Source organism: Oncorhynchus mykiss, chromosome 2 (assembly GCF_057628025.1).
Source record: "Oncorhynchus mykiss isolate SJ-2025 chromosome 2, ASM5762802v1, whole genome shotgun sequence".
Classification (NCBI taxonomy): Eukaryota; Metazoa; Chordata; class Actinopteri; order Salmoniformes; family Salmonidae; genus Oncorhynchus; species Oncorhynchus mykiss.
This window is the reverse complement of record NC_143023.1, coordinates 32,356,813-32,369,293: the sequence shown is the minus strand read 5'-3', so window position 1 is coordinate 32,369,293 and position 12,481 is coordinate 32,356,813. Positions and strand designations below refer to the sequence as shown.

The 12,481-nt window shown below is 42.5% G+C and overlaps 1 protein-coding gene and 1 long non-coding RNA gene across 4 annotated transcripts in view; one reads left to right on the top strand and one right to left on the bottom strand.

The window, feature by feature from the left end:
• Positions 1-9,540, bottom strand: part of LOC110487588 (uncharacterized) — a 29,358-nt gene extending 19,818 nt beyond the window's left edge. Inside the window, exons 1-2 of one of the 3 annotated variants that reach the window (XR_005036447.2) lie at positions 1,673-1,770; positions 657-767 (exon numbers count right to left, since the gene is read on the bottom strand). This is a non-coding gene — a long non-coding RNA (uncharacterized LOC110487588). Of the gene's footprint in view, positions 1-656; positions 768-1,490; positions 1,615-1,672; positions 1,771-9,337 lie in introns of those variants that run through there. The other 2 variants (XR_005036445.2, XR_016486054.1) reach the window with 2 other exon arrangements.
• LOC110487585 (protein rapunzel) lies at positions 1,579-5,722 on the top strand. Its single transcript, XM_036946241.2, has 3 exons — positions 1,579-2,046; positions 3,544-4,040; positions 4,228-5,722. Exons 2-3 carry the CDS (start codon positions 3,547-3,549, stop codon positions 4,916-4,918), a joined length of 1,185 nt encoding a protein of 394 aa, XP_036802136.1. The 5' UTR covers positions 1,579-2,046; positions 3,544-3,546; the 3' UTR covers positions 4,919-5,722.
• Positions 9,541-12,481: the final 2,941 nt, after the last annotated feature.

Here is a 12,481-nt window from a genome sequence, read left to right as displayed (position 1 = left end):
CGATGCCATATAAGTGAATTTAATACCTAATGATAAAGTGCATTTTAACATTTGCTATTAGCTGTCATAACTCATAAGTAGTTATAACATCGTTATAATAAATCACTAGGATGCATTAGTGAATGTCATTTTCTTGTTGCCAGCAGATGCTGTTGCGTGAAGATGCTTGTTTCCAGGTAGAACCTATTTGGGTTTCATGTAGAACCCTTTCTACAGAGGATTCTACATGGAACCCAAAAGGGTTCTCCTACGGAGACAGCCAAATATCCCTTTTTTTCTAAGAGTGTACTGTTTATTTCCACCAGAGGGCTTGGTGGAAACCAGACTGTATTACAAAGTCAATGTTTGGCCTATAGAGCGTTTTGATAAGCCTCATGGTGGGTCTAAATGAAACATACATTAATTTGGGAAAATATGTTACTATGAGAGTAGGCTTACTTAAATGTCTGTTTTCGTTTTAGGCCACGGCACTGTTAAAGAAGAGACACCGAGACAGCGCACACAGATATAGGCTACTCCTCTGTGGTATGTCCCCATGCCAGCCAGAAAAACAGGTTTCCCCCCCCCCACACTCCCCTCCCCTGAGTCGGTGGACCAACACTGAGATGTATTAAGACAAGTAGGCCAACTGTCTGACACATAAGATATTGTCTTACCTGCATAACTTCATGACTTGTCGGATTCACTTGTTTCATGTGCAGTTGGCCTATATGTGCAGCTCCCACAACTTTATGCTTCAGTCAGAAGTCGTCATTTGAGACTGGCCTCTGCATGCGTCAAAGACATCGAAAAATAGGATATGTGTTTTATTATATGGCAATTAAATGCCGTTAAATTCAATTGTGTTATGTCATCCGTTTCATAACATATCAATGAATAGAAAGTTATAATTGTGCATTAACCAAATCTATATGCAGATTATAATGATTTATAAATAATGATTTGCGTAATGGTTTCTGATCATGCGGGGATGGGGAGTAGGCGAGGCGCGATCGCGCACCAAATCTATGGCGCGCACAGAGAGAGAGAGAGAGGGGGGGGGGGGGGGGGGAGAGAATAAAACTGATGCAATTAATTGTTTTAGACATTAGGGTTAGGGTTTCAATTCATTGTAAAAAACTGTAAAAATTGACCAATTTCATCAATGTAATTGAACTGTCATATAAGCCTATACAATATTAGAGGCACAATGTAGCACAATATTATTTTGATTATAAGGTCAAAAAGCTTCAAACAGTCATGAACATGCCCTAATTGTATACAACACTTCGTTAATTGGATTTCAATAAGAAAACTCCTGAATTCAATGTTGGTTAAACAAAAAAGATTAGGCTAGAAAATATTTGATCTGCTATAGGTAGTACATAAAAGCTTTCCCTGTAGGGGAGATGCGCTCGGTAAAAGGTATCGACGTCTCACCCATCGATCAATGTCTTAACTGCTAAAACATGTCACACTATCACACATTTCTACAAAAGTGTTGTACATACCGAATTGTTTTAACCATTTCAGAATAGACAATGTGTGCCCCTCCCGCAACCATTTCCAAGAGCTGACTCTTTCACGCAAAGTGCGCAATAGTCTCTTCCAAGATCTTCAGCCAAACGCCTGTACCTGTGAATTACAGCCAGTCACAGTCACATCTATCTTTCCCTCTCTCATAATAGCTTACCAAAATCCTCTTCATGTAAACACTTACGGTTAAGACAGGGGAGAGGGAATCCAAAAATATTCCACCGCATAGTGTGCGCTCCTTTCTCTCTCTCTCTCTCTCTCTCTCTCTCTCTCTCTGTCTGTCTCTCTCTGTCTCTCTCTGTCTCTCTCTCTCTCTCTCTCTCCCCCCCTCTCTATCTCCCCCTCACTCTCTTTGTCTCTACGTATAAACCTGCAGATATTAAATGCGTGGCGGTGAATCCTGCTCTCTTTTTGGACCTCTCCTCAACATCACAGTGAAAAGAGAGCTGTGGGAAAACTGAAGAAAAAAAAAATCTTAACTGCAGCTGTTGGGGCTGATCGGGCGTGAAGGACAAGTCGAGCCATTACCAGGTAAAGAAACGCTGTGCTGTTGTAAGAGAGGAATGGGTTTCTCGAACAACAAGACAGGGGTCAGGACTGCAAGGTGTGCCCAATGCTACTCATGGGGCTTAGCCAAATGCGTGCGTAAATGTACCCATACAATGCATCTCCATCATACATGGGCATGAGTGAAAACACTGAATTATTATATTATTCGACCTACCCAACTGCAATAGTTATTAATTACAGTTGGAGTAATACAAATGTAGAAGTAAATTAAAGTCAGTATCAAAATTTGCTATATGTTGTTATTCTTTTTTTTCTCAAACATTGGAAATTACAACACAGACGGTTGGCAAAAACATAATCTAAGATATTCCAATAAAACACATCTAATTGGTGTTTATTTATTAAGACTTGGTTAATTGGATATCATGTATTTGAAAATGACGCAGTGTCTGTACGACCGTTCATCCTCTACGGATTGTGGTCTGACCAAGGACGCAATAATTTAGCCAATTAGAGTTTGCAGACAAGGGGTGCAAGGGGATTTTTAAAATATATTGCTTGAATTTGGTCGGTTCTGAAACCAAATGAGGCATAAACAGACCCAGTGAAGGGCTGCTCACACCTCTTTCCATTTCAGTCATTTTATGACATGATAAATGTATCATCCCTTTTGGCTTTAGATTGTCATTTGTTTTACATGCAAATGTTGCATCTCATTCAATATTATACACATTTTTACCTTTGACCTTGACAATATCAGACATAAAAATGTAGCTCTTGATTACAAGCATCTCTAAAACGCGTCTGTAAATAGTGGTATAGTAACATTCATGGCCAGTGATTACACTTGCTGCCTGACTAGAGTACTTTATTGATTTAATTATGATATTCTATGTATTTCTTTTCACTGACTGTCAATCATTCTAGGGGCAATCAGCAGTAGAAACCATAACAAAAAACACCCCACTGCGATAACGTTTGTAACGAAAAAATAAATAATCATAAACAGTGCTATGATATAAAAAGTCCATGATATAAAAATATATATGTTTGTTTACATTTACTTTGTTGACATACATTGGAGTTAAACAAGCTTATATTTTAGGTTCTGATACAGTACGATAGTTTAACTAAGCTCATGAGGCATTTATAAGTTATATTTTTCAGGAATCAATGGGTACATATCATTACTTTAGAAGTCCAAAAATGTATGTAGGAACTGCTGATTGCCCCTTTAAGATTTATTAGCGATGTGGCCCATAAATGTGTATTTTGGTCTGTAACAAGGTCCTCAATATTATTTGTAAATGTCCAAGTGTGTTACTCTGGAGGGAAAACTCACACCCTGCACCCCAATAAGGATTTGAATGTTGACTGTTATTATAGGGCATTCAACCACTTTCTTTGAGATTACTGTGCAGCCTTTCCCTCCAGACTTTGAGCATGATTCCTGAAGACCGGCACACCTATGCCACGCATTGACACATAGTTTACCTTCCCTATTGATTCTCCCTCCAGAGCATGGCAAGTCCCCTGGAGAAGGTGGTGGCCCAGAAGAAAGAGGTCATCGAGGCTGTGATGGAGTGTTTCGAGCGAGGGGCGGAGGTGTTGGCCAGTGCAGTAGGCGAGCTCTTCCCTCTCTGTGTGGCAGCCGCCCCTGTCCTACGACTAGCCCTGGACAACGTGCAGAGCAAAGAGGTCTTCTATGTCAAAGAGCAGTTCCTGGCCGTGAGGAACAAGCTGGACGTACTGTCCACCCAGCTAGAGGACATTGATTGTGAGATTAAGAAGGGCCGGCTGGATTCCCAGTACTTCTCGGTGGAGGAGAACATCAGGAACCAGTTCCGGAAATACATGGACATTCTGGAGGCCAAGCCACAGTTTCAGGAGGTCAAGAAGAGACTGTTTCTGGAGCACTTCTCCAAGACCGGAGGGGAGAAGAACCTGTATGTGCTGTATGATGCTCTGATGGGCACCAACAGCTTTGGGGAGTCCATCTTGGAGGTGGTGGAGAGGTAAAGTGTTCTTAACCATGCTAAATTGACCTTTATGCACCTGGGGAGCATGGTGTTTGTTGAGTATTTTAGTTTGAGAACACTTGTGTTATCAATTTGAACTGTTAACTTGTGATTATGGTAAATAGGATGACTACTTTTATTGTTATTCATAACAACTGAGTGGTTGGTTCTCCATCTGTCTCAGGTATGAGGCGAGGAACAGGCGCCTACTGGAGGACTTCTGTGTGAGGATGAAGGAGCTCTTCTGCCTGGGCCTGATTGCCCTGCTGGGCCACTGTGCCCTCACCAAGGGCCCCGATGAGGAGCAAGAAACCATCCAGGTCTGGAGCAGAGAAATCGAGAGAGTGGAATTAAAGATGAAGGCATGCATTGAGGCCTGCGTAGCAGCCTTCCCTGATCAGGCCTGCCTTGACGCCCAGCGTCTTCTCCAGGAAAAAGAGGAACGGAATCTTCAGGACACGGCTCAGGAAGTACAGGAATTTCTCACCAGGAAGTACGACTGGGTGAGCTGGTCGGTCCGAGTGGTCAACCACTCTGGCAGCAGCTATCGGAACTGGCGTGCCGGGGACCACTTCCAACACATGGCCGGTCAGAACTGGTTTGAGGTGCTGCAGGTGAACGATACCAACCTGGTGGTTTCCTACAGCACCAGTCCCCAACCAGTGCCCCGCGACTGCATCCGGCAACTGATGGAGGGGCCGGGGAAGAAGGGTGATGCCCAGGCCGTGGTGGGGGTCCTAGAGAAGCAGCTTGCAGGGTTTGTGGTGCATGCTGTCAGTCACCATAAGGAGAGTGAGGCCACCTGGAGCTTCCCTGAGGACTGCCACTACTGGGAGAGGCACAAGAACGTGGCGCTGTGCATACACTCGGAGTGATGCTGATAGAGGTGCAACAAGTCAGACAAATAGGGACCATTATGTAATCAACCTGAAGGGTTATTCTAAATTCTGAATTGACCGACTCAAAGAGGATGTGTGGGAAATTATGGTAAATGGTGATGAGGTTTTGTGAATACGTCATGCAGTTTGTCTTAGCCATTACATAATACTATGCACTGTGTATAGCAAGTAGCTTTGGTGGCAATTAGATTCACTGTATAGAAATCTGAATCTTTTGCTAATTGGAGGCAGTGTTACAATAGTCCAGTGTTCGCAGAGTACTTAATGAACTGTATATGCATTTTATTATAAGTGACGAACCCCTACCATAACTTATGACCACATTTTACTCAATACTCTCTAGTAGTTAAATAGCTTAACTCAATGCATCTTACCCTACTGCCAATAGGAATAACCTTGCTGCCCACAATTCCACAGAGATCATTTTGCTGAGATTGCAACTGCTGAGCTGTGCTCTCATTTTGTCTCTCTACGACACAGGCTGACCTACATTACAATGAAAGAGAGCATGGAAGCTATTTTGCCATCCGTGAAAACAACTTGGCAGTGTTCTCTACTGTGCTTTGTCTTCACAACACACTCAAACCCCTTGCTTCTGAACCCATAGCAGGCATGCTGCAGTAGCAGAACTTTAATGGTATTACCTCCCGAGCTGTGCCTATTTGTGAACAGATTACTTACGCCAGTTGTTACAGCATGTATGTGAAGTGATGTTTAATTGACAAATCTTTCTAATTCCTACTAATTCAGTCATAATAAAAACAACATCCAAATTCTAAATATGTCATTGTGCTTTGTGACAATAAACGGCAACACATTAGCTGTTATTGGATGTATACTGTGTATGTGTGTCTTGCCTGTCTTGTGTAAACATGTTGACGTCTATTGCCATTAAAGCAAGCTAGTGCACCCGCACTCACCGGGGCCCCTACTAATTGAATTGATATTTGCACATAAGTCAGCGTTTCCTGTCCACAGCTTTGGTTTGATAGTCTATGAATAACCTTTGGCTGCGCTAATATCCTGAAGACGAGCTCCAAAGTGCTTGGATCAGCATGATGGAATCACACATTATCGGTGTTGGAGGTGGAGAGCGGTGGAAACGGCCATCATTTCTTGGCCGGTGGAGTAGCTATATGGTTCTGCCAGGGCTTTAGCCTCAGTGCTACACTATTGTCAATCAAGCCTGTCAAAATTGATTGAGTGCAGTCTGTAATATACAGTGCAGTTGGAAATAGACCTTTTTTAATCATCCTCCTGTCTTCCATGCACCCTCTCTTAATGTGTCTATGGGATGTGTGAGGAAAACAGGGGTTAAGAGATTTCTTGCCGTTCACTAGGGTGACATAATAGGGTAACATTTCTCCTCTCTGAAGGTTGAGTTTCATAGTTAAGGGTCTCATTGATCATACATTTACCACCATTGAAAAACAGGTGGTGTTGAAAAGAGATAGAATGCTGCAGACCGATGGGTGTCAAATATTCACCATGAAAGAGCACTTCTCTTCAAACACACCATAAAACCTGTCCTGCAGACCACTGGTGAAATGCATCATCACAACAGGATAAACAATGCCACAAAGTTGAATTCCATTGCCAACTTTTTCCCAGGAGGACAGGAAATTGGAGTTAACAGGGCATTTTAAATGTTGCTCTTCATGCAGCCTAGCATAGTAGGCTATATATAGTATAGTATATAAGTATGGAAATAATTGCAACGTCTCAATTCATAGAATGGTGGGGTTTATGTTTTATTTTTTAAATACAGGATTGGAGCCATGTTGTCCCTCTCCATGGTCTGTTTATCACTGTAGGTTGGTGGTTAGTTCAGCTCTTATTACATAAACCATACAGCATAAGCCCATGGAACGTCTTGTATTCATTAGTGGTTCTGTGGGCTTTTCCTGGGTAACGTCTATTGATCCATGGAGCTCTACTCCTGCATAAAGAGCTTTCCCTGTGATAGCACGTCAATTCCAACTGCCAATATGGAACGATCAAAGCTTCTGTTTGCTAGCCTGATCTATTGAGGGAGTCTGCTTTGTGGTGAAGGAGCTACAGTTATTCTGTTCATCTGGATAAAAATATTATCTGGGTTTCTCCATAATGAACGAGAAAGGTTGTATGGAGACATGGAGCCGGTGCTACTCTGAAGACAGAGGGCGCTATCAACAAACAAATCAACAGTCTTCTCATTGGTCTTCTCTAAGACTCCCTCAGAATGACGGATTTTGCATGGTGATTCTCCACAATCTGCTGTCTCAAAGCAGTTAGGGATTAACATTTGAGGGTTTTTACCACATATTGTGCATGAGCATGTTTGATTTTTCATACCAGATTATTTGCAGTATGTGGTAAAATGGTAAACCTTTCAAAACTAGAACATAATCCTAATCTGAAGACATTTTCCAAAACATCTTGATTTTTACTTTCACTTTCATAAAGTATTCAAAGATTCCCATAATTCAACAGGACCACGTGTAGCTGATGTAAGCAGTGGCACTGCTGAATGTCAGAGTATTGATCCCTGTGTTCCATCTTCAAATTGCCCCTAGATACGGATGAAATAGAAAAGAAGCGACGGCTGACATTTCCATTGGAATCTATGCCTATACACTTCCACTCTGTGGCAATCAGCATTAAGGAGACAGGACATGAAACACATCATGTTGTTTGCACAGAATGGCTGAGCCCCCTAATGTTAGGAGACATTAACGAACAATCAGCAACAGGTTTGTTGGATTTAATATTTTAACCTGCTCAGGAATTCTAATAAACCCTATCTATTAGATCCAAAGGCCTGTTTAAAGACACGTTCTTCTCCTTACTAGCCACGTTTACCCGTCTTCAGGAAGAGATCACAGCTAATATCAATATTTCATAAACAAATGAGTGATTTGATGGAGGGAAGCATCAGAGTGGCCCTGGAGGGTCTGGATCAATGGCAGGATGGCTCTGCCTGGCTGTCTCTGCCAATCCCAGCCCAGGATAATGTTATTACCCATCAGTCGGAATGGACCATCGACCAGCCCGCTGCTCTTTAAGTGGGCTAATCCGATAAAAAGCATTAAAACATTTGTTCAGTGACACACAGCAGCAGGTCCAGCCCAGCACTCAGGATCAACTCTCTAAAAGGTCTCTCTCCTGGCTGGAGGATCTGCGGTTGGGGCAGTAGTCTTGTGAGTGTTCATCTACGCACTTCTCTAGGAGTAGTGGTATATGGGACTCTATGAAATAGTGTATGGAATGTCTACAGAACACATCTTTATGGTGAAATACCATAGAGAAAGTGTGTCCAGTGAATACAAAACATGTGTTTTTGCCATGTGCACTGCCTCAAACAGTTCCTTCATGTTGGGCTACACTTCCGGTCTCCCCCCATGCACTCAGTGCTCTCCCCTCAAGGCCCCCCTAAGTTTGTGCAGTATACTGTAGACTAGACTTCCCCCAGCAAAATTTCTCTCCTCTTATACATCACGTCAGCAGCCAAGAATCTCAGCAGATGTGTATGTGTCATCTCTCTCTCTCTCTCTCTCTCTCTCTCTCTCTCTCTCTCTCTCTCTCTCTCTATCTCTCTCTCTCTCTCTCTCTCTCTCATATCTTGGAGATAAGATCCAGAACCTCTTGTTTGCTCTCCTCCCCCACACTTACCCTCCTCCCCAAACTACACACAGAGTAGTTCCTCTTATACTGTCCAGTACATCAACCCATTTCGTTAGAGAATTTATCTACTGTAGCCTTGTATGAGCTGGGTGTTAGGGGCTACGGAGTGTGTGTGGGGAGGGGGCTAAGAGGCCTTCCCCCTTGGGAGTATAAGGAGTGTGAGCGAAAGCGTGAGAAAGAGGAAATGGAGGATGGGAAATCAGGAAACCACACAGCAGCGATCTATGATAGTCAACGCACAGGAAGTAATAGTTTCGAATCTACATAGAATCCCCATCTAAACAATCCACGTCATAACTGGCTGTGTGGCTTCATAGACAGTAGACTTTCAGGGAAAGGGTCACAATTAGAGTAAAGTACCAGCTTCAACCTCAGTCTGGGTGGTTCCCTGTAGCAGGACTAAAATTAGTCCCCCAGGCTTGCTGTTATTTGTATGTCCACAAAACCATTACTGAATTAAAGTTGCAATCTGTATATTCATCTAAACAATTCAGTGTGCTCTATAAAACATGTGCTCTCTGTTCTCTCTGTTCTCTCTTTTTTTTCTCTCTCTCTCTCTCTCTCTCTCTCTCTCTCTCTCTCTCTCTCTCTTTCTTTCTTTACCCCCCCTCACTCCCACACGCACTCACGTCTCACTCTCTAAGATGCACATATACTGTACAACCAGTCACTCCAGAACTTCAATATGGATAAAATACGATATATACTCTTGAAATTGTTTGGATTTCTTACCTTGTCCTTTGAAACTGACACCATAGCAAGTTCCATGTGTGCAACTTAAATGGTGTAAAATTGTCTGTAAGACAAAATAATATTCTGGTACAACTGTATCTAACTATTTAGCAGACTTTGGTTGACACTCATGGTTACCCTATGTGGTCTCCCTACTAAGCACTGTGGCACTTCTCTCTTCCTATGAATGGTATTAGTTGTTTGGCTGGCAAAGCGTGGGCCTGTGTGTGGTAGGCTGGGGTCCACAGCAGGGGACCATGGCCAATGATACTGGAACAATGAGGCATGTGAAAGAATCACGTGACTGTCTAGCTATCCACCTACACCACTCAAATACTGATGAGGCCAGATTCTAAAGAGAGCTTCACTGCCTCACTGAGTTGTGTGCAACTCAATCAAGCAAATAGACCTCAGAATAGGTTTTGAGACACAATAGACAGCAACGGTGTAAAGTACTTCTGTAAAAATTATTTAAAGTACTACTTTTTTTGATTATCTGTACTTTACTTTACTATTTACATTTTACTTCACTATATTCCTAAAGAAAATGATGCACTTTTCACTCCAGACATTATCCCTGACACCCAAAAGTACTAGTTACAATTTCAATGCTTAGCAGCAAAGGAAAAAGGTCCAATTCACACACTTATCAAGAGAACGTCCCTGGTCATCCCTACTGCCTCTGATCTGTTGGACTCACTAAACATAAATGCTTCCTTTGTAAATTATGTCTGAGTGTTGGGGTGTGCTCATGGCTGACAAAAAAAAGTAATACAAAAGGATTTTGTGCCATCTGGTTTGCTAAATATAAGGAATTTGATGTGTAGCATTTACTTTTACTCTCTAATTTTACTCACGTATGACAATTGAGTAATTTTTCCACCACTGTACTTACTGTAAGTACATTTAAAACCTGATACCTTTAGACTTTTACTCAAGTAGTGTTTTACTGGGTTACTTTCACTTTTACTTGAGTCATTTTATATTAAGTTATCTTTACTTTTGCTCAAGTATGACAATTGCATACTTTTTCCACCTCTGATGGACAGTATAATCTGGTTACAATCAAACAGATTATTGGAATGTAGCTGTTGTCCACATTTTCTAACAGTGCTCCTACCTGCGTGCATCAGAGACATTTTAATGTATGAGCCGCTCTGCTGAAATTAGGGGGTAAACAAGATTCTCGACAGTAAGAGTAATTACATTTTCAATTTGCTTAAAGTCTGTGGGTGATTCACTTGGCTTGTAGAGGCAAGGATGACGTCTGGGGTGAATTTGTATGCAATCAATAAGCTGACCTATCCCAGCCTCTGATCCTTTATCTGTTTCCTCTGATCTAAACTGAGTTTGTATCGATCTGTGGGACTGACTCATGGCTTGGGCCTGTCTCTGTGATGGAGACAAACAAGCATCCCTCACCAGTAGGGCGGCTGTGTGTATACAGATCAGTGGCTTCTCACTGGGCTCTGACATCAATTCAACATCTATTCCACATTGGTTCAGTGTAAATTAATTGAAATGGCTTGGAAACAACGTTGATTCAACCAGTGTGTGGCCAGTGAGTTATGACTCAGATTGGTCAAAGTTATGTTAGAGCGCAGCATTTATGGATGATTAGCCTATTGTACTTAACAACACATGACAAAGAGGGAAAGTGAGAGTGAGAAATTGTGTTTGTTAGTGACGTAAATCATTATCAAATAGTTAATTGCCATAGCAGCATTTGTTTGGATGTTAAATGACGAGAAGGAGTCAATGAAGCGAGTAACCAGTCTTGTTCAGCACATTGTAGTACATCCGGGTACATCAAGCACACTGGTAAAAACACTTCTGTTGCAGCAATGAACATTTACCAACAGATGGCAAAACGTGCCAACTTACACCCAGAACATCTTCCCTTTTATAAAATAGGACAGGAGATGTCAATTCACTAACAAAGCAAACCTAGTAATAATATCCAACATGAACAGTTTAGTTTTTTTTCAGGTATAAAATGAACAACACATTTTGATAGTCTGTTCACTTTTCCCATTTATTAAAAAAAAATGATCAGGAATCTATAGGAGGAAACCTACAGATAAAGGATTTTAGGTGGCTGGGACAGCAGCCCACAGCGTGAAAAGACAGGGGGCTTTTCTGTGAAGACTGCGGGATCACGCACAGGCATGTCATCTGACTGTCTGAGGGGAGTATTGATGGGCGAGGGAGCGGGCGTCCTGTTATCCCCTGGCTCCTCACGACACCTATGACCATCAGGGTTCTGAGTAGGGGCTGGCTCAGCAACCCAAAGGTCAACCCTGTTATGACGGTACAGTAATCCATTCACTACGACCAAAAATGTGGTTAAACTGATGTAAGTTTGCCTGCATAAAAGTCCCTGGCCACTAGGAGCGCCGCTTCTGGGTGAGCATTTTCTTCTTCGCTTATGGCCTTATAGAGTTGGTTGAGAGCGGTCTTAGTGCCAGCATCGCTTTGCGGTGATAAATAGACGGCTATGAGAACATTCTTGGTAGATAGTGTGGTCGACAGCTTATCATAAGGTACTCTACCTCAGGCGAGCAATACCTCAAGACTTCTTTGATGTTAGACATCGCGCACCAGCTGTTATTGATAAAAAGAAACATACCCCCACCCCTCGTCTTACCAGATTTAGCCTCTCTGTTCTGTCGTTGTATGGAAAATCCCGCCAGCTCTATATTGTCTGTTTCTTCGTTCAGACACGTCTCGGTGAAACAGAAGATGTTACAGTTTTTAAATTCCCGTTGGTAGGATAATCTTAACAGTAAAACGTCAGCCATGTTCTTCAGTGCCATCATGTCAGAGCAAATTCCAGGAGGTCGAAGGAATTGACCGTAAAGCTCCGAGACAGGATTGTGTCGAGTCTCAGATCTGGAGAAGGGTACCAAAAAATGTCTGCAGCACTGAAGGTCCCCAAGAACACAGTGGCTTTCATCATTCTTAAATGGAAGAAGTTTGGAACCACCAAGACTCTTCCTAGCTGGCTGCCCGGGCCAAACTGAGCAATCCGGGGAGAAGGGCCTTGGTCAGGGAGGTGACCAAGAACCTGATTTTCACTCTGACAGAGCTCCAGAGCTCCTCTGTGGAGATGGGAGAATCTTCCAGAAGAACAACCATCTCTGC

What these genes read in the sequence shown, in the direction of transcription:
- LOC110487585 (XM_036946241.2), top strand. Translation starts at nt 3,547, where the DNA reads ATGGCAAGTCCCCTGGAGAAGGTGGTGGCCCAGAAGAAAGAGGTCATC. An exon ending in ATCTTGGAGGTGGTGGAGAG is followed by an intron (nt 4,041 to 4,227) that starts GTAAAGTGTTCT and finishes CATCTGTCTCAG; the next exon opens with GTATGAGGCGAGGAACAGGC.